Source organism: Tenrec ecaudatus, chromosome 15 (genome assembly GCF_050624435.1).
Source record: "Tenrec ecaudatus isolate mTenEca1 chromosome 15, mTenEca1.hap1, whole genome shotgun sequence".
NCBI lineage: Eukaryota > Metazoa > Chordata > Mammalia > Afrosoricida > Tenrecidae > Tenrec > Tenrec ecaudatus.
The window spans coordinates 55,321,840-55,348,282 of record NC_134544.1 but is presented as its reverse complement, the minus strand read 5'-3'; the positions used below and the strand labels follow the sequence as shown (position 1 = coordinate 55,348,282).

The window sequence follows — 26,443 nt, the reverse complement described above, 5'->3', positions numbered from 1 at the left end:
ATTTTTAGTTCTTTGATGCCTGGTAACTGATCCCTTTGGGACCCCTCGATCACACAGGCTGGTGTGTTCTTCCATGTGGACTTTGTTGCTTCTGAGCTAGATGGCCGCTTGTTCACCTTCAAGCCTTTAAGACCCCAGTCACTATCTCTTTTGATAGCCGGGCACCATCAGCTTTCTTCACCACATTTACTTGTTCACCCACTTGACCATTGTTCTAAGATGAATCAGTCCCCTTTAATAAAATGAAAGGGCTTCAAAAAGATCAAGGAAAAATTCCATTATTTTTACAGTCCATTTACCCACAAACTTTCTTGAAGTGACCCAGTGCACAGCAGAACAAAACACTGCCAGGTCCTGCACCATCCTCACGTTGATCCTATTGTTGCAGCCATTGTGTCAATTCATTTCCTTAAGGCCCTTCTTTTTTGCTGCCTCTAAGTCCTCCAATTAAAAATTCCTTCAGTTGGTAAATTTGTATTTCTTAAAAAAAAACAAACAACAAAAGCCCCAGTCTCTAATACTAAATTATATGTATAAGTGGCATTCGACAAATACTTTTCATGACTGTCTTACATAGGATGATAGGTGAAATACATTAATTAAAAACATCACTGTATACTGCTTACAAAATTCTTTTCTCCAAACATCTTGTTAGGTGACTGAAATCCAGGACTGGAGTGCATCAAGCCCACACAGTGCAGCATATGTTCTCTGGGATAATGGTGCTAAGAACCTCTACAGAGTTGGCTTTGAGGGCATGGTAAGTCGTGATAAAGCACACGCAGTGAAAGTTTTGGTTGAGTGAAAGAATGGTAGTCAGAATAGCCGTGTGTGTGTGTGTGTGTGTGTGTGTGTGTTTCTCCTTCTGACAGTTAAGTCTTGTTGTGAATACAGCCATATGAATCATGAATATGCAAAAGGAAGGAAATCTATAAAGTGAGGTTTTACTGACCTTTTAATACCTCAACATTTTTACCATGGTTACCCTATTTAATAGTAAATATGATTTTCTCCTCTCAGAGATCCAGTAATATACACATTGATTGTATACATATGATCTCTTATAATGTTGAAGGGCTTATTTTAAAAAGTCTATCAGAAAGATTTTGTGACCTTTGTAAAGGTACTGAGTATCACATTAAAACAATTTGACCCTGTGTCTCATTGTCCAGGCGTGAACTCAGTGTGGTGAGTAGCAGAAATGAAGTTGTGCAAGAGACGTGGTGTGTGTATAAAGGAATTCTTTTCTTTCATCCAAATCTCAGACTCACTGCTTTTGAGTTGATGTCAACTCCTAGCAACCCTGTGGGACCAGGTGGAATTGCCCCTGCGAATTTCTCAGACTGTAACTCTGAACAGGAATTAAAAAACAACAACATCTTTTAAGGAGCCAGCCGGTGGTTTTTAACTGCTGACCTTGCAATTAGCAGCCCAATGTGTAACCACTCCACCTCCTTTTCCTTAGTAGAGTTAACCATGTATTTGATCTCCTTTTCTTAATAAGAGTATGGTATATACTGACACCTACTGGCACTTCCTATCTGTGCTGTCCACTAGTTCATGGCCAACTGGAAGGACAGTAAAACTTGCCTCAGGCCTTTTGGAAGCCGACTGTCGCTTCTTTCTCCCACGGAGCAGGAGTAGGTTCAGTCAGCTGGTCTTTCGGCACCAGGCCTCCTTTTACATATTAGGTGTGTCGTTCAGAAAATATACTTGTGTTTTCCCCCGAGTCACCAAGCTTATTTTCTACATTCTCATTTTCTTTATGTTTTATTGTACTGCCTCCCCATTCAGTCATTTAAATAGTAACTTGTTTTCTATTACTAGATGGTGATTTAACAAGGTGATTTAACCAAGTTACAGTGAAGTCAGACTAAAAGGCTAGAAAGTTTAACTGGACAAAGAATCAATAGACTGGACTTGGTTCCATCCATTTCTGCTTTCTGTTTAATTTTGGGTCATTTATTTTACTGGCCTTCATTTCCCTTATTTATACGGTAGGTTGACACTTACCTTTATAGCTCATTAAATTGGAAAATAGAGGAGTTACATTTTCTTTTGTTAATAGTATCTTTAAAATGGAACGTGTTCTACATGTCCTGAATTCTAGGTATTTATTGCAATTTTTCTTAAAGATTTAATTTTGAACTGTTTTAATGATAAATATTCTAATTGTTTATTACCAATCAGCTTAATCAAAGATTCTATAAAATCTGGTCAGTAGGAGGTCAGAAGGTCAGTAGCAGAACAGTTTCAATTTCTCATGGATTCCAGACTTTCTGTAGCCTTGGCAGTTGGATGAATCCTAGAAACTATTGCCCTAAGATAATTTTTAAATCTTAAACCAGAATTATCCTTGAAAGTCTTTGTAAAGTTGTAAAGCATGTCTGCTTTAGGCATTATTCTTTTGTGTGCTTTGAACATCATGCTCTTGTGAGAACTATCCATACTCACTGCAGGGTCCTGATTCATAATGAACCCTGTAAGAGAGGGTAGAACTGCTTTTGTGGGTTTCTTGAGACTATAACTGTTTATAGGAGTAGGACGCCTCATCTATCTTCTGAGGAACAGTTCATGTATTTGAACTGCTGACCCCAGGGTTAGCAACTCCATGCATAATCCACTATGCCACCAAGGCTCCTTCACACAAACTCTATGGAGGCCAAACTAACCATAGCAGCACTAAAGGATAGGGGCCTAATGAGCTTATGTTAATGGGAGGAGTCATTCTATAAAGAGGGTGAGAATGGTTTCATACCTCCGAAAATGTAATTTTTCCACTGAATTGTATATGTAGAAATTGTTGACTGATGTATGTTCTGCTATATATATTTGCAACATTCAGACATTTAAATTTTGAGTTTTAAATAAAAACAATAAATAGATGACGTATTTAAAGATCAAGTGTATAATTTTATAGCAGATCCTTTTGGAAGCATTGTTTAGTGTGGCTTTTAACCCATTCCTACCCTTGACTTTTGTTGAAGGTGTATTTTGAATGATCAGTTTTGCTTATTTTAGTTACTGAGTCTTATTCGAAGTTTTCATAGATAAATTTTCTGCTTTCTTTTTTTCTTAGTCAGATCTAAAGTGTGTCCAGGATGCCAAAGGAGGTTCTTTCTACCGTGATCACTGCCCTGTCCTAGGTGAGTTAGCAGATAAGAGAAAATGCCTGAATAAATCATGCATCAGAGCTAATAGGATCAGTGAAAAGGTTTAGATTGAAGTTCAAATATATTAGTTACCAATGAGATTACTTAAAATACTTTTAAATTTTTTGACTTTTAAGATTTTTGTTTTTGTGATTTAATAGGCTGAGTGTTGTAATGTCTTGAATTGATAAGTCATTTATTTATATGTCATAATAACTCTTTACAACTTTCAACCAAAATTTATTGTAAAGTTTGGGTTAGATTGCAGTCATAGTATATTTCATATCCTATTGAGAGTTGGGTCAGATAGTTTAGGCTTTAAAAATTCCTTACACTTTTATAAAAATGTCTTCTAAGGAATAGAACAAGTCTAAAACTAAGGTAATATAGTAAATATACTTTCATGCTTGTTTCCCAAAAAGAGAAAACAAGAAAACCAGAACATTTTGTAGATATTTTTAGAATTTTGGCCAACACAAACATTTACCACACTCATCTCCTGCAAATTTTAATCTCTTACTACATGACTTTCTCATTTGATCTCTGTGAGGGATTTCAAAGTGTTTGTGCAAAAATTCCATTATCTTTTAATTCCACTTGCCAATGAACTCTTTGAAGCCCGCTCACATAACTGATTCAAAGTCATAATGTCTTGTCTTTTTGCCAAAAGGTATAGTTCTCTTACAATGTACTTTGATTTTATTATTTTAAAGGAGAATGTGGGAAAAATGCTTAATATTTATAAGATCCCCATTTCTTTTTTTTAGAACTTTCTTGTTTTGTGTCTTGCCTTCACAAGAAAAGTACAAAATCAATATGCACATTTTGGATCACTCAGCATGAGTTCTGATTATGAACTTTTTATCCCAAAATTAAGGTTTTGAAAAGAATCTAGGGAATGGACCTTGAATATTAAAAATTTTCTATAGGCAGAAATAAAAAATCATTTATTTACAAATAATATTAAGCACTTCAGAGAAAAAGTAATTTCATGGTTTTCTTTCATGTCTTCTTATTATAACTCTAATGCAACGATAGCCAACAAGCCATCCAACAGAAATGTTAATTCTCCACTTGGTCTTAGCCAAAAGGCCGAGAAGCGATTCAGAAATGTTAAATCTTTTAATACCCAGAACTTTGTTTTCTGATAGAGGGTTGCATTGATTTTTTTTAAGATTCTATTCCTGCTATTGTCTTTGTTATAAATTATCGTATCATTTGGATTCTTTTAGTATGTTTTTTTTCTTTCCCTTTTTTAAAAAAGTTCCTTTGTTATAGCATCTCTTCCTTACAGAATAGTTTCCAAACAATGTGATATTAGATGGTAGATTAAATGAAAATATCTAGAGTTTTTTTCTTATTGAAAAATTACAAATTTTTATCGTTGCTGTGGCCTTTTTTCCCTCCCCCTACGCCCCTCTTTTTTCCCCTTAACTCCCTCTGCAATTACAGGTGAACAAAATGGTAACAGGAATCCTGGTGGATTACAGATTGGTGACCTGGTAAATATAGATCTTGAACTAGAGATTGTGCAGTCTTTGCAACATGGTCATGGAGGATGGACTGATGGCATGTTTGAGACTTTAACTACAACTGGCACTGTGTGTGGCATTGATGAAGATCATGACATTGTAGTGCAGTATCCAAGTGGCAATAGGTTGGTGATATTTCTCGATTTTAGATAATGGCGGATGCAATTAATATATGTAGGGTTAAAGAAAGTTGACTAGACCAGAGGAGGTACACTGGTACGTACAGATGAGAACTGGAAACACAGGGAAGCTAGGGCGGATGATTCTCTCAGGACCAGTGGAGTGAGTGGCGATACTGGGAGGGGATAGGAAGGGTGGGTTGGAACCTTTTCAAGGACCTGCTGTTGACCTCCTCCCTGGGGGACATACAACAGAAAAGTGAGGGAAGGGAGACGTGGACAGAAGCAGATATGATAAAATAATAATTTATAAATTATCAGGGGTTCATGAGGGAGGGAGGAGCAGGAAGGGAAGGGAAAAAATGAGGACCCGATTCAAGGGGCTTGGGCGGAGAGCAAAAGTTTTGAGAATGATGAGGGCAATGAATGTACAAATGTGCTTTACACAATTGACGTATGTATGGATTGAGATGGCTGGTGTATGAGTCCCTAATAAAATGATTTAAAAAAAGTGGGAAGATGCCATTATATTTTAATTCAATTTTTCTACACTTAAAAAATCCCCTCATATTATATGCAACCTTAAATAATACATTGTTTAATGGTATTTTAAAAATATTATATGCCATCTATTTAAAAAAATGAAAATGTTTTGAAACCGACTGTGGTAGCAATTTTACAATACTGTTTTATGTGATTGATGGAATGTTATGATATGTAAGAGCTCCCAATAAAATATTAAAATAAAGAAAGGAAAGTAAATAATGTGTAACCAGAAGATTCATTAAATGTAGCTCTTAGGTAAAAAGAGTATGTTGGCAAGATTAAGTGAACTGCAAGGTGTTTGTATATGTGTGAGTTTATGTGATACTAGTTACAATACATTGTTTTGAAAAATTTTTTTCTGTAGGGAATAGAATCTGTTATATCACTATTAGCTCCATGGATAGCTGAAGGGTCTGTGTTCATAGTGGACCATATCAACTGACCGTGAATGTGAAAGCGAATTCAAACAATCCTGCCTGAGTTGTCTCTTGATTACACTCTTCTCCTTGCCATAGTCACACACACACTCAGTCCTAATCAGAATACAGAAATGTGTGCATTTCCTCACATCTCTCTTCCTCCGTGAAGAATGCTCTTCCCGCTTTTATTTTCTCCTCTGGGTTGACCCCTATATTTTAAGAAAACAATTACATTTACAATAGCATAAAAAATATAATACTTCATGATAAATATTTAAAAGTTATAGAAAATATAAAGCATTGTTGAAAGGAATAACAGGTATCTAAATAAATTGAAAGTCATTTCATTTTCTTGGATCAGAAGATTTAATTTTGTTAAAATGGCAAGAACAGAGTTGGAGTACTCATACTTCCTTGTTTCAAAACTTAGCACAACCATATACAAGGATGTTCTGTGTAGTGGTGTATCTAATAGTGAAAACACTGGCATACTTTATATGGTAGCCAGTGTTAAACAAATTAGTGTATATCCGTTCTATGAATAGTCTATAGCTGTAAAAGTGAATTAACCTAGATTCACATGTGTGACAATGAAAAATAAGTCTTACAAGATGAATTCTTTGAGAAATGTCACAATAATGCCAGTATATATAGTATCCATTTTATGGAAAACATTTCTCTTTGTGCTTTATAGAAATATCATTTAGCCAGTTGGTATGCCATAGTCCACAAAGACAACATTCTATATTCCACTTTGGTGAGCAGCAACTAAGGGTCTTAAAAGCCATCTAAAGTGTAACTATTGGCTTCTCCTTGTCTGGAAGAAAGAAGAGAGAGAGAAAAAACAAAATAAAACAAAAAACCCCCAAAATACTCATGATAAGAATTAGTTCAGAGTTCAGAGATTCTGAGACCAGAACTAGATGGTGTCCAGCTACGACCACTAAGTGCTCTGAAGCGGATCACATTAGAAGGTCCGGGATATACTGGAAAAAAGGTGTGGGAAAATACCAGGCTTTCTGGTCTATTAGAGACTGCTAGAAACTTGACACTAAGGCCCTTAGTCACCCATCATATCTGGAAGTGAATTCACCCCCATGGCTCCCTTCTCATTCAGACTCATAGACACGTTTCAAAGGGGATCAATAACACTAGGAAGGTGGTACACACACCTTAAAATAATCAAACCATTTGAGATCAAAAGGGTAGCATTTACCCCAGCACAAGTTCAGAAGGGTTAAGAAGCAAGAATGGGGGTGGGGGTGGGGAGATGCAAGAATGGAAAAAGGAGTACAGGAAGTGGGATAAACAATGTTGTTGTGGGGGTTGCTATTAATAGCATAAAACTGAATTATTGAATATAAAACTGATAATATGCTCAGTAAAACTACACCCAATTCATGATTAAAGTTGAATACGCCACATAGCATAATGATTAAAGACTTGTAAACGTATACAAACAATTATTAATAGTGGTTTCAATTGAGTCAGGATTGGGGATCCAGATGTGTTTGTGTGAAAGAGAACTTTCACGTTTCTGAAATGTTTTAATTTTTAACAATGAGAATATAAAACTCTTAACTTTTGTGACAATTTTAAAGACCATGCCAGCCTGGGAGGTTAAATCTAGACAGAAATTTACTAAAATATTAATATTTGTGTTAGGATGGCTCTTTGCCCAAATTGGTACATTCAAATTTTAAAACAAAAAGCAAAAAATCAAATTCTTCAAAATAACAGGTTGCTTTACATTTTTGATGTGTTATAAAGTTTTTGTTGTTGGATTTGGCAAATATTTAAGAATGTTTTACTAAAATTAAGTAAGTTTACCCTTTTTGAGTTTTGGTTTTGATTTTCTAGGTGGACTTTCAATCCTGCTGTTCTCACTAAAGCAAATGTTGTCCGAAGTGGGGATGCTGCTCAAGGTGCAGAAGGTGGCACATCTCAGTTTCAAGTTGGTGATCTTGTGCAAGTTTGTTATGATCTGGAACGAATTAAACTTCTACAGAGAGGACATGGAGAATGGGCTGAAGCCATGCTTCCAGTAAGCATATGGAAAACAGTTTTTGACTAGGAATTAATAGTGTTTATTATGGACTCAGGCATAGGAAGAGTTGTAAAGATGGCACAGAACTGTGCAGGGTTTTATCCTGTTGAGCATATGGATGCTGTGGGTCAGAGCCAACTAGGTGGCACCTAACAACAACAACAACAATGAGTTGTTAAAGAGTAATTCATTTGTGAAAAGCTATGGCAGCATGTATTTTTTGAAGGAATCTCAACATATTTGTGCCTTTTGTTTTTCACTATATACGAATTAGCCTGGAAAGGTCTGGAAAGGAGTGTAGTTTGTTTCTAAGAACGCATAATTATTGCTAAAGATGTTGTTGGAGAATGTACTATAAGTGTAAGGGATCAGAGGCTTTTCTGAGGCTTAAAGACTCTACCGTTAACTGTATGGCTGCTCATCCAGGCACTAGAAGGGCTGGACCTTTTCAGGTCTCCACTTTTGGGAATCTGCTTCTCTAAAATTTATAGTGTAGAGAGGTGGCTCTAAATATGTGCTTCCTGAAAGTGGTGGTGTTCTCAAAGAGCTTCAGTTTAACAGTTTTATTTATTTCACCTAGTATATTTTTCATACAATCTTCAACAGTTTACACATATGTTTGTTCTGCTCTCTCTTTATCTGTCTGACTTTTCTAGTACCTCTTCTGTACTATTTGTTCCATCTCGTGAACTCCATTCTACAACATCATGGATATCACCTCCCTCCCTCTACCTTACTGTTTTTTATTTTTTTACTCTTTCATTCCCTATTTTGGCACTCTCTCCTCCTGTCTCATCTAGGCCCAACTCTTTCCTGTCCAGCTTCCATTCCTGTCCCATACTTTGCCCCCCTCCTGTCCCAGGTAGCATTAGTTATAACCCAGTTGGTGCCCCCCTCTCTCCTTTCTGTGTTGTTCAATCTCCCTGTCTTGTCAGCAACTCTCACTCCCTGTCAAGCCCAACTATTGACTAACCCTTAAACTACCCTGTCCAATCCCCTGTCTCCTGCGTGTTGTCCTCTCTTTCCATCCATCCTTCCTTTCTTGCTTCCTCAGTGAATATTTGACTCAGTGTACCTGTTAGGGCTCATGGAAACAATTGTGGGCTCATGGAAACAATTGTGAACAAAGTAGAAGAAAAAAAATCTCTTCTTTTGAATCTTTCATTCAAAGGCATGTTATATTTTGCAGATGTTATTTTGTTATGATTCTGTTAGATATTGAATAATGTTAATGAATGATAGTTGCAGATGATGGGACTTTAAACATTGGTAGAAATACAAAATTAAAAGATAAAAGCAAAAAATAAAAACTTTATTTCTCAATATAAATTGATGAAGGTCAAGACATTTTTGTAAGTGATAATAACAGCCATTTAGTTTATCCCTAAAGAGCTGAGCATCCTGGGAATTTAACCATGTCAATGCTGTTTTGTTACATTATTAATGGAAGGAAAATGGGTGCCCTTTAGAGATTTTCCTAAGATTAGAAAACAAAAAGAAGTCAGAAGGAGCTGAGTCAGACTTGTAATGGGGATGCCTAATGATGTCCCATGAAAACTCACAAAATTGCCCTTGTTTGATGAGAGGAATAAATAAATAAGCATGATGGAGAAGGATTCTGTGGTAAAGCTTTTGTAGGTGCTATTTTTATCCCCTCCAAACAATTTTATTAGGAGCCAATACAGATCTCATAACATTCTATAATTCAGTCACATCAAGCAATATTGTGAATTGCTACCATAGTCAGTTTCAAAAGATACTCCTTGAACTTGAACATCTTTCTTGAACTCCTTGATATCCACTCTCTTTTACCCCCTGGTTATATTTCTGCTACTGACGTTTTGACTTTCTCAAAACATTCTCATAATAAGCAAGTGCTCTGGATCTTTGTTCCTTCAAAACAACAAAAGCACAATGCCTTGAGCATCTCAGGAAACTGTTGCCATAACCTTGGCTCTTCACTATTCCACCTTAAAAACAAAAACAACTAAATTCAGTGGATTAAATGAAAAAGAGTTGTCTTCTGGTTCACAAAACCGGTTTATTTATTTATTTTTCTTTATTGTGGTTGTGGAAAACTGGTTTACTTTTGTTTTAACTGGAACACTTCTATTTCTTGCAAGCCATAGCTTGATTGAGTTTTGTCTTCAGGATCATATTGGTAAAGCCATTTTAGTTCCTGTTAGAATTCTTCCAAGAAAAGCTTCAGTATCTTGATTCCATTTGTGTAGAATTTACATTGAGAGCCTAGGTGCAATGATTTTGATACCCACCAAGCAGAAAGTTTGCTCAATTTTCATTTTCAATCAGAATTGTGTAAGTGGAACCAATTGAGATGTCTAAGATTTTAGCAGTTTCTGTTGTTATTAATCCTCTTTATTTAGACCAGTGGTTCTCAACCTGTGGGTTGCGACCCCTTTGGGGGGGTTGAACAACCCTTTCACAGGGGTTGCTCGATTCATAACAGTAGCAAAACTGCAGTTAGGAACTAGCAACGAAAATAATTTTATGATTGGGGGGGGGTCACCACAACATGAGGAACTATATTAAAGGATCACAACATTAGAAAGGTTGAGGACCACTGATTTAGATCATGAACAAGATGAAATTTTTCCTCCAGTTGATGTGGATGACCTGCTGCTGTGGGCTGACTTCATCTTCAACATCGTCTCATCCCTTCTTAAAATGATTTATTCAGAACTGTTGATTTCTTTGGGTTCTATTTCCAGAAGCTTTTTGTAAAACTTATTTTTTAAATTAAATACTTTTATTGGGGGTTCTTACATCTCTTATCACAATCTGTACAGTCATCCATTTTGTCAAGCACATTTGTACATAAGCTTATCATTATCATGTTCAAAGCATTTTCCTTCTACTTGAGCCCTTGATATCAGCTCTTCATTTTCCCCTCCCTCCCTTGTTTGCCTTCCCTCCCTCATGAACCCTTGATAAGTTATAGATTATTATTTTCAATCTTACATTGGCCTATGTTGCCTTTCACTCACTTTACTGTTTGTCCCACTGGAAGGGGGTTATTTGTTGATCCTTGTGATCGATTCCCCCAAGAAGAAACATCAAAAGTAATTAATAAAACTTGTTATTTTTGATGTTTCGTCTTCATAAATTTCTGCAGAATTCAATGTTGCCCTAGTAAGGAGCTCTTTTCAAACTGTCGTTTGATCCTTAGTGCCTCAGACTAGATCCTATTCTATCACGGTAGTACAAGTATATTTTGGTGCCCCTAACTTTGAAATCCATGCAAAACTATTTTCATCACGTTAATTTTCCATGACTCTTTTGAAGATGACTTGAATGTTTCTTAGTCACTCTGTTTTAGAGTATTTAGATTTCGTTCTGTCTGCTGAGTGCCCAGTTGTGGTAGGTATTGTACTAAATGATATATAGTCGTGCGCTGCATAACATAAGTTGCTATGCCCCTTTGCCAGTATTCAAAAGTTTGGCAGTCTTAGTCAACCCTTAGGTATTTCAGAAGAAAGACCTGGTGGTTAACTTTTGAAAAATGAACCTTTAAATCAAATCATTATGAATGAGGGGTGGTGGTGCAGATTGGGGACCCAAGATCCATCTGCAGGTAACTGGACATCCCCTTACAGAAGGGTCACTGGGAGATGATGAGCCAGTCAGGGTGCAGTGTAATAACAATGAAACATACAACTTTCCTCTAGTTCCTAAATGCTTCTCCGACCCATCATGATCCCAATTGTACCTTACAAATCTGACTAGACCAGAGGGTGTTCACTGGTACAGATAGGAACTGGAAACACAGGGAGTCCAGGATAGATGATCCCTTCATGACCAGTTCTGAGAGTGACTATACTGGGAGGGTGGGGTGGAAAGGGAGAACCGATTACAAGGATCTACATATGACTTCCTCCAGGGGTATGTACAACAGAAAAATGGGTGAAGGGAGATATCAGACAGTGTAGGATATGACAAATAATAATAATTTATAAATTATCAAGTGTTCATGAGGGAGGGGGGAGCAGGGAAGAAGGGGAAAATGAGCTGATATGAAGGGCTCAAGTAGAAAGTAAATGTTTGAGAATGATCATGGCAACATATGTACAAATTGCCTTGACTCAGTGGATGAATATATGGATTGTGATGAGTTGTACGAGCCCCCAATAAAATGATTAAAAACAAAACAAAGAAAAATGAACCTTTGAAAACCCTGTGGAAAACAATTATATTCTGGCATACATGAGTATGTCATAAGTAAAAGTCCACTTGATTACAACTTGTTTTATATGCACTTAGTTCAGCTATTAAAAATGGGGGCAGGAATGAAAAAAGCATTTGAAAAGTTTAACAAGATGTTTGATTGGCACTTAATTATTGATTAATACTAAGTATTTTTTATGTTTAATCAAAATATAGGAGGAGAATAATAAGGGAAAGAAGACACCAGTGATTTGATATTATTTCTAGTGGAGACAAGTAGACTCTTTAGAAGTTTGGGATAAACATAACTATTAGGACAATATAAATTTTATATTAAAATAAATAGAATGATTAACCCTGAAAAATAAAAAAAGTGTTACATAAAAGGGTTTCCAAAATGTGTGAACAAGTGAAACTAAAAGAAAATGAGATTTTTCCCATGAACTTTTGATGCCTCTTTGTTTTAAGAGGGATCTCTGAGGCATAGGGGGGTGGCTAGAATTTGAACAGCTAACTGCAAGGTCAGCAATTCAGATCCACCAGCGGCTCCAATCTGAGGAAAGATGAGGCTTTCAGCTCCTGCAAAGATTTTCCTCCTCAGAGACCCAGAGGGGCAGTTTTGCTCTGACTTCACAAGGCTGCTGTGAATTGGCAGTGGGTTTTTGAGTACAAATACAAAGGTGGGGTCAGGTGGGTGGGGACAAAGGTGGAAGGGAGAAGAGTTCTCTGGATACATCTTGTTTTATAAATTTGATTTTAAATTACATGCATCTTTAATAATAAAACAAAATTAAGTTAAAAAAAGAAAATTCTAAAATTGATAATAGAGCAAATCAGCCTAGATTTTTTTCCAGTCACTATAATTGGAAATTTCAAATGATTTTTAAACATAAAAATTTGTTTTTAAATCCTTAGTAGGAAACAGCTGCATGGGAAAAAACAATCCTTAACAGTTACCAGATGTCTTACTGGTTTTGGTACTCTTGGTATTTTGAGAATGTTATGTGGATAATGTAAAAATTAAGAGTACTTGTGCACTTAGTCCTATTATCCAATCCCCAGATTCAGAATTACTGGAATGGGAAAAGGAGATATTGATATAATTATAGGCAAGGTTAAGTCAAAGTCAGGAATCCTGTACTTGAATTGGAAGAGTATATGAACTCTTTTAAAACCACACAAAACCCTAAAACAGAAAATCGAAGGCTTCTTATTGAACAAATACTGAGAATAGACAAACTATAACACTACCAACTGAACTATACCAGTCAACAAAACTCAGATGGAAATTTATAGGACAAAGCACTTTGTTTCTTCAACAAACAGTTTATAAAGAAACTATGTATTGATTGTATTTAGAGCCCAAACAAATCAATGAGGTAATTGGAAATTTGAACATTGAATGGTATTTGGTATTATAGAATTATTGGCAATTTTGTGCTGGTTGAAAGTAGTAGTATATTTATGTTAAAAGAGAGGTTTTTCGTTTTTAATCTTAAAAAGTAGGTAACTGAGAAGATTAGGGACATTATTGGGACAAAACCAGAAAATAAATGGTCTGATGAGTTTGAAATAATAATGGGGACATCCAAATAAAAATGTCTAATGAGAAATTAAAAAGTAGATTTCTTGGGTGGCGTGTGGGAGTGGGGAACAGGATGAACAGGGCAGGTAAGTTCATTTTAGAGCCTTCGAAACAAAGGTGATGGTTGTCTAAGTGGATTGGAGAGACTAACTGGATTAAGAGTGGCCTGGACTTACGGCAGGGGAGTTGGTGGGAAATGGGGACTTAATTATGAATTCAAGAAAGAAGAAACTGCCCTAAAATTGATTGTGGTCATGGTGGCACAACTCTCCTTAATATGGTTAAACTATTGAATGTATATGATATGTTAACTATCTGTCAATAAAATTGTCAAAAGCAAGAAAAAAGTCTAAGAGGAAAAATCTAGGGAAATCCAAAGATTTAGAAAGCTGAAGGAGAAACAGCTGGTCAGTGGAGAAAGGGAACGAACTGACAAAGATGAGAATGGCATCAGGAAATCAAGGGAATAGTTTCAAAACAAGGGGCTCAAATATTGTGGAGAAGTCAAAGGGGAATTGCAATTAAGAGCAACCACTCCTCTGTTTGGAAGCAGTTCAGATGTTACTGTCCTTCACCAGTGTACTCTTATTGTTAGCTGCGCTGGCCTGCTTTTGGATTTGTGTTTGAATGAGGCTAATAACAATGTGGGCTATTATGTTATTATATTATATATTATATTATATTATTATAATAACTTTGTGGGCTATTATGCTAATTGTCCTTGGTGTCTCCTGAGTTTATGTTCCTGAGCACCCAGCCCAGCGACTCATTTAAGGCAGTGCCATTCCCATGTGGCAGGGCTTCTTTAAACGTTTTTCTTCTTTAGTTTTTTCTACTTGTGGTGACTCCTTTTGCCTGAGAAATTTGAACAAGGGCAAGTGCTCCTAGAAAAACACCTTGGATTCACATGCCTGTTTCATTTTGAATTAATTTGTGGTCATTATGCATTCAGAAATCTTCTATTGCCAGTTTTTGTGACACCCACCCCCCTCAGTTATGGGACCTCCATACAGTTGTGACCCACAGTTTTAAGAAGCTTTGCTGTAAGGTGTTAGTTATGGCTATGTTTTCATAACTTTGTCTCCTTTATGTGCTACTATATTCATGAACATATATGTATTACAGGTAAATACATATGTAGAAATATGCTCTGCCAAACCTATCATTACAGTGGGTGTAGTTTCATTGCCTTCCCTTGTTCATCTTGCGTGCCTACACATCCACTCACATTATTTATTATTACTGTTATTGCAGAATTTTGTATGAAATAATGGTATTTGCCTTTGTTTCCTTTAACTCTGCAACTCCCGGTAAATAAGATAGGTTATGTGATGATTTATTTTGTCTCTTTTTCTCTTTGTGGAAATTATTTTTAGAGATACTCCTTAAAGTTGTCCCTAGTAAATGACAGTTTTGAATATAGTTATATGGTTATCCTTGAAAAGGTTTCCATTAGAATCAAAGACACATTAACATTTTTTAAAAGACAAAATGTGATCATTGGTTTATGGTATATACTTTAGACTTGAAAATATTAATCTAATTTATTTTTTAAAGACTTTAGGTAAAGTTGGGCGAGTACAACAGATTTATTCAGACAGTGATTTAAAGGTGGAAGTTTGTGGAACATCTTGGACGTATAACCCAGCAGCAGTTTCCAAGGTAGCGTCTGCTGGATCAGCCATTAGCAATGCATCTGGTGGTATGTTTTAAATTTTATTTATTTTAAAATAATATGGTGTACATTAGAACCTTTGCTCATTGCCAGATTTTTATACAGATAACATGTGTAATCTCTACTTTCACCCAGATCGCATAGCTTCATTTGAATGTTGCTCACCTTTTAAGCTTTCACTAAATTTCTGCCCCACCCCACAGTATGATGAACAGTTCTTACTCTGGTTGAGGCACTCCCTGGAAAAGTTCCATAAATAGATTTATTTTCTTGAGTATGTTAAGGGCTTTTCCATATCACATCTGAGATACCTCAAAATCAACATTTGATTCTTCAGCCAGAACTTTAGTTTTCTGCCAAAAAAAACCAATACTGCTTTATTATTTCCAACGTTATTACTAGCAGATGGCTTTTTTTCTTGAATATTTTTATAAATCAGCCACGTTTCTTTCTTTGGATATACTCATGCCCTCAGTTTGTCTTTCCTGTATTCCAGCTTTGTACAGACACAGATTCAATCTGTTCTACACAGATTACGGGTTCCTTTAATAGGCAGTGTTATCCAGAAGAGAAACAAATCATAACTGTAAATGGTATTGCAAGGACAACATTGAGTGGCCTATTTATGTTCTCCTTTTTGCTTCTGTTTCTTCTTTTCTGTTATAATTTGCTTGTGTGCTTAAAGTTAAAACCAGATTGTGTTTATTTTTGCCTGAGTAGTCACAACCGGCTGACTACTTACCCTCCTGGAATCGCTACTCTCATTACTGGTCCTGAAGGGTTTATCTATTATCCTGGATTCCCTGTGTTTTCTCCTTTCAAATAAGGTGAAATGTCAATTGATTACATACCTCATTCTGGATGCCCATCAATTTCCCAAATGGACAAAAATGTTGACTCAGTGCATTTGGAGTTTGTTCCACCATGTGATACTTTTGATCAAGCTTTCTATTTAGAGGTTCTGAAAAGATTGCATAACAGTGTGCAACAAAACCGGCTTGAGTTGTGGCAGACGGGATTGGTCTCGCCACCACAACAATGCACCTGCTCACACAGCCATCTCAGTGCGCCAGTTTTTGGCAAGAAACAGCATGCCTCTCTTGCCCCATGCACCTTACTCACCTTACCTCGCTCTGGTGTGTGACTTCTTTTTGTATACAAGATTGAAGAGGGAAATTTAAGGACCGCAATTTGACGACACAGAAGTGAAGACAAAAATGAGAGAGGTGCTGTCAGTCATCCAAACATGAATTTGTATATACCTAGGTTTTAATTTAATGCTGCTTTTGCTGTGTTAGTAATTATCACCTGTAATTATAGCACATGGGGAAAATAAAATGAATGGTAGAAATAATAAAGTAGGAAAGATCTTACAGGATTACATATAATGAGATTATCCGTGAATATTTAATGCTTGACATTCTCTTACATAGTATGTTTATTTGATGCTTAACAGAAAGACTTTCCCAACTCTTGAAAAAATTATTTGAAACCCAAGAATCTGGTGACCTCAATGAAGAATTAGTTAAGGCTGCTGCCAATGGAGATGTTGCTAAAGTGGAAGATTTACTGAAAAGACCAGATGTGGATGTGAGTATTTAAAAAATGATTTTAAAGTATGCATAAAAATAGGAAAGTAGTATGATGAGTTTTATACAACTTCTGACACTAAGTAAGGTTGGCCATATTACTTCAGAGCTAAGATTTCATGGCATTGCATCATACAATACAACTTTTTTCTCAGATTTTAAAGGAGGTGCACCAGGCATTGTTCTTCAGTAAAGTTCGCGAACAGGTTTTGATTTAACAATATAAACCTTTTGCTGTTATGATTAGCAAAACTTAGGCATTTTAATATATAAGTCTCATATCATTTTTTAAAATTTGATGTAAATTTTTCTCATGTGAATGTTATTGTGTAAATAGACTTTGGTAAACTTCATATTCAATTTTCTCTCTTTTCAAAATAAGATTAATAGAAACTGTGCATTTTACAGATCTTCACAGTTATGTTGTCATGTTGCATTTTCTTTAAATCATTTTATTGGGGATACAATCCATACATACATCAATTATATAAAGCACATTTGTACATTCGTTAGCCTCATCATTCGCAAAATGCTCGTTCTCCACCTAAGTCCCTGGCATTAGAGCTCCTCATTTTTTCCCGCTCACTCGCCCCTGCCTCATGAACCCTTGATAATTTATAAATTATTATTTTGTCATATCTTACACTATCTGAATGTCTCCCTTCACCCACGTTTCTGTTGTCCGTCCCCCAGGGAGGATGTTAAATGTAGATCCTTGTAATCGGTTCCCCTTTTCCACCCAACCCTTCCTGCACCTTCCCATTATAGCCACTCTCACCACTGGTCCTGAAGTGGTCATTTGTCCTGGGTTCCCTGTGTTTCCAGTTCCTATCTGTACAAGTGTACATTGTCTGGTCTAGCCAGATTTGTAAGGTAGAATTGGATTCCTGATAGTAGGGGGAGGAAGCATTTAGGAACTGGAGGAAAATTGTATGTTTCATTGTTGCTACCCTGCAAGCTGACTGGTTCGTCTCTTCCCTGCAACCCTTTAGTAAGGGGTTGTCCAGTTGCCTACAGATGGACTTTGGATCGCCACTCTGCATTCACCCTCATTTATAATGATATGTTTTGTTCTTTGATGCCTGATCCCTTCGACACCTCGTGGTCACACAGGCTGGTGTGCTTTTTCTATGTGGACTTTGATGCTTCTGAGCTAGATGGCTGCTTGTTTACCTGCAAGTCTTTAAGATTCCAGACACTCATTTGATAGCGGGGCACCATCAGCTTTCTTCACCACATTTGCTTATGCACATGTTTGTCTTCAGCGATCGTGTTGGGAAGATGTGAATCATGAAATGCCAATTTAAAAGAACAAAGTGTTCTTGCATTGAGTAAGTACTTGAGTGGAGGTCCAGTGCCCATCTGCTGCCTTAATACTAAATCTATAAATATATACACATAGATCTATTTCCCCACCATCCTATATAAATATATTTACATATGTACTTGCCTGTATTTAGACCTCTATAAATGCCCTTTGCCTCCTAGTTCTTTCCTCTATTTCCTTTTACTTTCCTCTTGTCCCACATTCGTGCTCAGCCTTCATTTGGTTTTCAGTAATTTCTCTCAGTTACATTGCCCTTACCAGTCCTCTCACACCCTCCTTGCCACTAGTTTTGGATCACTTGTTGCTCCTTTGGCCCTGGGTTGATCAACACCACCTCCTTACCCCTGCCTCTCCCTCTCCCATGTCCCCCCAGAACGATCGGTCCCATTGTTTTCTCCTCCAGATTGTTTATCCAGCTTATTTTATCTGTATTGATCTGAAAAGATAATAATATGCACCCAACAAACAAGGCATAGCAAGAAAAAGTGACAAAAAGAACATAACAATGACAACAAAGTAGAAAACCAATGACCCATAAAAGATTAAATTAATTTAAAAAATTAAATTAAATAAAAAACAAAGAAAAACCTCTATAAATAGATTAAGGTCTGATTTTTGACCTCTGGGCTTGTCCTCCAGTCAAGTTCGATGGGCTGCCACGCTCTGGCCCCAAAGTCTATCCTTTGCACTGCCTCGGGAGCTCCCTGCTTTGCTCCCCTCGTTCCTCTGCTGCACGTGTTTAGTGTTTTGCCTCGGTGTCACAGAGTCAGTCCGGGCCAATCCCGGCACTGAGTCTCTAGTGTTGTCACCTGTAGGGCCATGGGTCAGCGAGGGATATCATGTCTCGTGGTGGGATCAGTAATATGGTGTGCATTAGTTGTTTGGAGCAGGGATATCGTCCTCTAGGCCTGTTGGGCCCCAGGATGTGCTCTACTCTCTCTTCCTCCCCATTCATTTGCTCCCATGTGCTCTGATCAGAAATGTCCCTCTCCCTAAACTGTAGCTTCAGTGACGTCCTCTAAAGTACATTCTTGTGGGGCGAGGGGCAGTTGTCCATGTAGCTGGTATGGGGGCCAAGCCCTCAGGCCCCTCCACTGGCTCCCCTCTCCATGCTGGCTGGCTGCACTCGCATCCCGGAACACTGGATTTAAGTCTGATCTCTCTTTCCCTGTGGAGACACACACAATACCCTCCCTTTGAATGGGTCAGTGCCCTATTCCCCTGCCACACATCTTTTTTTCTCCTCCCCACCCCCCTTTTTGGTTGGCTACCATATGTACCCCTGGATTTGGTCTGACCCCTGCCATACTACCTGGACCTCACCCCTAGAGTGGTTGTGTGTATGCAGTAGCGTTTCCCCTGTGCCTCTTTTCCATTTTTCTTTTCTGTTTTGTTTTTATAAAGTTACCTCAGCGGACTCATGTTGGACTTGTCCTTTTGTTCTTGGCTTACTTCACTTACCAAAATTTCCTCCAGTTCTTCCCATGCGGTGATATGCTTCATAGGTTCATCACTGCTTTTAAGCGATGTATAGTACTCCATTGTATGTATGTCCCACAGTTTTTTAATCCATTGTTCCGTTGATGTAAATTTGGGTTGTTTCCTACACCTTGTGATTGTGAACTGTGCCGTGTTAAACCTGGGAGCACAGATGCCTGGCCGAGTTTGTTTTTTGACTCTTCTGGGTATATGCCCAGTAGGGGGATTGCTGTGTCGTATGGTAGCTCAATTTCCATCTTGTTTTAGAAATCACCAAATTGATTTCCATAGTTCCTATACATATCTACAGGTCCACCAGTAGTGTATGAGCGTTCCTATCCTATCTCACCACAGCCCCTCCAACCCTTGTTGCTTTCTCACATTTTGAATTGGACTATCTTTGAGGGGGTTAGGTGGTATCTCATAGTTGTTTTAATTTGCATTTCTCATGTCTAAAGATCGGGAACACATTCTCATATGTTTATTGGCCATTCGGATTTCTGCCCCTGTGGAACTTCTGTTCAAGTCTTTTGCCCATCTCCTCAGTGGTCAATTAGTTGTTTTTTTCCCAGAAGCTAGCAGAGTATTGTAGATTTTAGTAATAAGGCCTTTGTCTGATGTATTATTGCTGAAGATGCTTTCTCAGTCCATGGACTCTCTTATTACTCTCTTGGTGAATTCTTTCAATGTCCACAGGTGTTTTATCTTCAGTGTATGCTATTTGTCAATTTGTTCCTCCTCTGTGTTTGTGTCCTTCCCTATTTCTGATAGTGTATGTATTCCTTACGCCAAAGTCCCCAAGTTGGTCCCAATTCCCTCATTGATGACTAATAGTTTGGGGTTTAACTACAAGGTCTGTGATCCACCTTGAGTTTATTCTTGTGCATGGAGTGAGATAAGGGTCTTGCTTCATTTTTCTGCAGATAGATAGCCATTTTTTTCCCAGCACCACTTGTTCAAGAGGGCATCCGCTTCCCATTGGATATTTCTTGGGCCCTTATAAAAGATCAGTTGTCTGTATGCTGATAACTATTTCTGGTTTTTAGTTCTTTTCCATTGGTCTGAATATCTGTTATTGCACCAATATCATGCAGGTTTGACAATAGTGGCTGCATAATATGTGCTAAAGTCATGTAAAGCAAGCCCTCCCACTGTGTTCTCCTTGAGTTCTCTGCTAATTCTGGGCTTCTTCCCTTTCCATATGAAGTTGGTACCCAGTTTTACCATTTCTTTGAAGAAAGATGAGGGTCATTGTATCGGGATTGCATTCAACTTATATAGTGCTTTGTGCAGAACTGACATCTTTACTGTATTGAGTCTTCCAATCCATGAGCATGGGATATTCTTCCATTTGTTGAGGTCACTCTTGGTTTCTTGTAATAGTGTTGTGTAGTTTTCCTCATATACATCTTTTGTTCTTCTAGTCAGGTATATCCCCAGATGTTTCCATTTGTGCTTGGTTATTGTGAAGTGTACCACCTTTTTAATCTCCTCTTCTGTGGTCTTATCCAATGCGCATAGCAGTCCAATGGACTTCTGTTTATTGATTTTGTATCCTGCCACTCTGCCAAACTCTTCTATTGCTTCCAATACTCCTCTTGTGGCGCTTTTGGGATTTTCCATATGTAAAATCATATCATCTGCAAATGACGATAGTTTCACCTCTTCCTTCCCCAGACGAATACCTTTGATGTCTTTTCTTTGCCTTATGCTGTTAGCTAAAACCTCCAGTATGATATTAAATCAGAGAGCGGACAAGGAGCATCCTTGTTTGGTCCCCATTTTCTGTGGGATTGTGTTTGTCTTTTATCCATTGACTACCACATTGGACGTTGGTTTTTCATATATTGCTTGTATTGTCTTGAGGAATTTTCCTTTCATTGCTATCTTCTCAAATGTCTTTAACAGGAATTGGTGTTAGATGTTGTCAAATGCTTCTGAATCTATTGATATTATTGTGTGGTTCTTATAGTTTTTTCATGTCAATGTGGCGAATGATACTAATGGTCTTTCATATATTGAACCCCCAGCCATAAAAAAATTATTTTCGTTGTTAATTCATAACTGTAATCTTACTACTGTTATGAACTGTAATGTAAATATCTGATATGCAGGATGTATTTTCACTGTTGCCACGTGAGCATAATTAAGCATAATTAAAACATAGTGATTCATCACAAAATAATATGTGAAATATGTGTTTTCCGATGGTCTTAGTGAAAGTGTTGTTCAACCCCCCCAAAGGCGTTGCAACCCTCAGATTGAGAACCGCTGCTGTAGAGGAATCTTGATCCTCCTGCATAAGGGGTATCAACCTTGAAAACTGATAAAGGGAAGAAGGCTTGTGTTCTTGCATTCTTCATGTAAGAATTTACATAAAACTTCTGTTTTGGGTATTATGCCCTCCTTTCATAGTACTTTATTCCTAGAGGTGGGAAGGTCAGCAGTTCAAAACCACCAGTCACTTCATTAGAGAAAGATGAAGCTTTCTACTTCCATAAGAAGTTTCAGTCATGGAAATCCGGAGGCAGGGTTGCTGTGAGTGGGAATCAAGTCAGTGGCATTGGGTTTGATTGTTTCTGGATTTGAGAGAATAAACTTTGAGATTTCTGTTAGGATAAGGATGGGACAGGAGTTCCACTGTATAGTATGCCAAGAAAGGATTCCTTTAAAGCAGCCTGTTAGTCAAATCTTTACTTGCAGCACTCATGGCCTCATTTACTCTCTTTTCTAGAGGTCAGGACTCTGAGCCTTTCATTGGCATAAGGGCTACTGCAGCTAGGCTTTTATCACCCGAGCTTAGGTTTAAACTTCCTTTGATAAGAAAGTTGTACTTGTTCATCTTCTTTTCAGCTTGCAGTGTGCTGCATATGTGTATGTATACATGTGAGCATGTCTGTATGCATACATGTTTTTTTTGTTGGGTTTATTTCTAGTTCCAATAGTTTAGTTTTTGGCTTGACATTTAAAAGAAGGTGCACTTTTATTTTAGTTGTTGCTCTGGTTCTAGTTGAAATTCAAGTTGAATTCAAAAGAAGATGTGGAATGAGGCATGGCATTGCTGATATCTAGTGGATCTTGGCTGAATACCAGAAAGATGTTTACATGACAGTGCGAAGACCTTTGATTGTGTGGATAATAAGCTATGGAAACATTGCAAAGAATGGGAATTCCAGAACACTTAATGGTGCTCGTGAGGAACCTGTACAACGACCATGAGGCAGTTGTGTTCAAACAGAACAAGGGGATACTACGTGGGTTAAAATCAAGTGTATGTCAAGGTTGTATCTTTTTACCATATTTAATCTCTATCCTCAACAAATAACCACAGAAGTTTGATGAAGAAGAATGCAGCATCAGGATTGGAGGATGGCTTATTAACAATCTGCAAATGTCATAGTTTGTTGAGAGTGAAGAGGACTTGAAGTACTTGCTGTTGAAAGTCAAGGACTGTAGTCTTCAGTGTGGATTGCAACTCAATGCCAAGAAAGCCAAAGGGCCTTACTTACAACTGGATGAATAAGCATCTTGCTAAATGGGAGAATGATTGAAGTTGTTTCACTTTTATTTTACTTGGGTCTACAACTAATGTTTCTGGAAACAGCAGTCCAAAAAATAACATATTACATTGGGCAGATCGGCTGCACAAGAACTCTTTAAAGTGCTCAGTAGCAAAGATGTCACTTATTCTCCCTTGCCTCGTATGTATGTGAGAGCTGTGAAATAAATAAGGAAGACGGAAGAAGAATGGGTTCACTTGAATTCTGTTGGTGTTGGTGATGAATATGGAAAGTACCATGGCTACCAGAAGAACAGACACATCAATCTGGGAAAAAGTTCAGGCAGAGTATGTCTTAGAAATAAGGACACAGTAATATTTTGCATATAATATCAGGAGAGACCAGTCCCTGTAAAAGGATACCGTGCCTGTTAAAGTTAGAGGGTCAGTGCAAAGAGGAAGATCCCCAAGGAAATGGATTAACACATTGGCTGCAACAGTGGACTCAAACATAATAATAATTAAGAGGATGGCATTAGCATCAGACATTGTTTCATTCTGTTGTACATTGTCACTATAAATTTTACATGAGTTTTCCATTGTTGTACCTAGAGTCACTGAGTCAGAACCAATGACAGTACCTAGCAGCAACCATATAAAAAAATACTTATATACTTTAAGAATTCTTAATATCAGATGAGTCTTTTGGCTCATATCTATCATTTTCAGCCCTTCCTTTTGGTTTTCCTGTTTTTTATAGCATCCTGCGCTTGATTTTTAGATGGTATGTTTTCTTGAGCAGCTGATTGAAGGTTTCTCCTAAACTTTCTTTGTTTTTCCTTTTTGTATTTCATCCAGAGTAATTTCTTTGCTTTTCATGTTTCATCTCTTCTATTTGTGTGAGATCTTCCTCAACTCTCTGACTTTGGGTTGTCCATTCATGTTTGTTTAAGACATAAAAAAATGGGTTGGTAGCTCTCTCTAGCTAAATGGGACTTGTTGGCTCATTGTGGTGATTTGCTGTGTCAAGTTGCTGGGGGCAGTGTCCAAATAAGGGTTTGTACTCTATGGCTGTTTAGTTGTGCAGGAATAGAAACCTCCTTGTTCCTATGTAAAGATTAGATGCATGGCATTTAGTTCCATCTTTGAGTTGAAGATGGAGGTCTGCATTGGGCCCTTCTTGCATACTCGCTGAACTGTGGGATTTGAGTGTATAGGCTTTGGGTTCCCCATACTCTTCAGGTTTTGGCTTCTTCTTGCCTGTAATACCAATTAATGCCTCTCTGATTTTGCTTCCTTTTTAGTATGTTCTCAGGATGGATAGGTTATAAATGCATGGCCAAGCCTGCTATCTTTTATGATCTTGTGTTAGTCCGGGTTGACTAGAGAAACAAATCCATGGACACACCACATATGTGTATAGGAAAGAGATTTCTATACAACAGAAAGCATCCTAATCCAGTCCAGTCCAAGTCTATAAGTCTGATACTAGCCCATATGTCCGATACCAATCTAGCCCTCTTCAGACTCAAGAAACACATGCAATGCCGAATATGGGATCACCGCAGGCCAGTGGGTAGAAAGTCTTTGGATCCAGTGGCCTTGTAAGCATCTCAGCGCTGGCAGGGGTCTCTTCGTGGCTTCTCCTGCTTCAGAGGTCTGGTTGCATCAGGGTAGGTCCACGTGTCTTCTCCAACTTCCGGCACTAGCTGGTTCCATGTGTATTGTTAGCTGCAATGTCTCCCAGGGAGTGGCAGAGAAAGAAGTGTCATCCCCCTCCCATCCAAAGAGGAAGTGCTGGATTTCCCAGAATTCTCAGAAGAAGGCCATGCCCACACAGAAGCCTCATTGGCTATGATCTGATTGACAAATTAGACTCCACCCCTACACTCTTAATCCTCAAATTGACAAATGATTATATATCTACCACAGATCTGTTGCGGTTTTTTGGGTGGGAATGACAGGGTTAGAGTTAGGAATTGCATTAAGCCCTGCTACACTCACTGGTAGGTCATGCATGCATACAACTTCTGAAGTGAAGGACAGGCTGGAAATTACTTTTTATAATACAGTAGTTGTATATAACCTCTCTATTGCTTGTTTATGTTTCCTTCATGGTAGTTACTAAAAAGTTAATACTTGATATACTTGTTGAATTTATTTATATTTTAGGGTATCAACTGCATGAGCTTTTATAGTGGCCAGTGTCTTTCTAAAAGTTTTTCATTTATTCCAGTGTTTTGTGCAATGAATTTTTGGTCTCTGAGATAAAATAATACAAATAAAATTAAATATACAAAACTAAAATTTCTTCTCCCCCCACCCTTGTTCCTCCCTTTTCTCCCTTGTTTCAACTTTGTAGTTTTCCCAAATAGTTTTTTTATGTAATAACTCTAAAACTCATGTAGCATTCATCATTCTTATAAAAGCCTTTCTCTTTCAATTAAAGAAAATAATTTTCAGTGATCTGCACTAGGATTTGTGGTTCACTAACCTAAATTATTTTCATAGAATTGTATAGTGTGCTGGACTTAAATGTATATTATATGTGTACATTGGCTATTTCGGATTAGTGACATGTTCATATTGTCATCTTTTTTTTTTTTTAGGTAAATGGGCAGTGTGCTGGGCACACAGCTATGCAAGCTGCTAGTCAGAATGGACATGTTGACATTTTGAAGTTACTTTTGAAGCAAAATGTGGATGTAGAAGCAGAGGTAATTCAACTAAGATTGAATATTATCTTTGAGTAATAATGATTTAGTAATACTTTTTGTTTTGTGGAATCTGTTTTTTAATAATTGAAATTAATTTTTGCCTAAGGTGTTTATTATTCTATTTATATAACACAAATTACATATCTCAAATGGAAAAATATTAGTGTCATTTACAGTATCTTAAGTTAACTTGTCCTTGCATGGGAGCTTCCTTTCCATTACTTTAAGGTCTATAAGACATAGCTAAAAAATTTCTGACGGCAGAAAATGAAGACTGCATATATCTAATGGGGGTGGGTTGAGGAGGGGCTTTCTTAGTGATTAATTGCTGTAACACTGTCCTTTTGGTGGCTGAGAGAGTTTCATATATCTTTTAGCTGTTAATAGGTGCCAGAACCCTTGCAGGACAACTTTGATGCTGTAGGAATTCTGCCATTCCGCTAGCACTGATGTAGCTCTTGCGTCCCAAACTCCACTATGTTAACTCTATTCATATTAATTTTTGTTACAAATCTTACAAAGTGGAGGAGGTGTGTCTCTGGGTATTTGGGGTCCACATTGTATTTTAAGACTGT

General features: G+C 37.5%; 1 protein-coding gene across 1 annotated transcript in view; it reads left to right on the top strand.

Annotated features, from left to right (window-relative positions):
• Positions 1–26,443, top strand: part of MIB1 (MIB E3 ubiquitin protein ligase 1) — a 174,137-nt gene that overhangs the window by 91,869 nt on the left and 55,825 nt on the right. Inside the window, exons 4-10 of the mRNA XM_075533030.1 lie at positions 656–760; positions 3,080–3,146; positions 4,605–4,809; positions 7,629–7,812; positions 15,140–15,284; positions 16,714–16,847; positions 25,761–25,868. Of these exons, the coding sequence (XP_075389145.1) occupies positions 656–760; positions 3,080–3,146; positions 4,605–4,809; positions 7,629–7,812; positions 15,140–15,284; positions 16,714–16,847; positions 25,761–25,868 (948 nt within the window). The remainder of the gene's footprint in view (positions 1–655; positions 761–3,079; positions 3,147–4,604; positions 4,810–7,628; positions 7,813–15,139; positions 15,285–16,713; positions 16,848–25,760; positions 25,869–26,443) is intronic.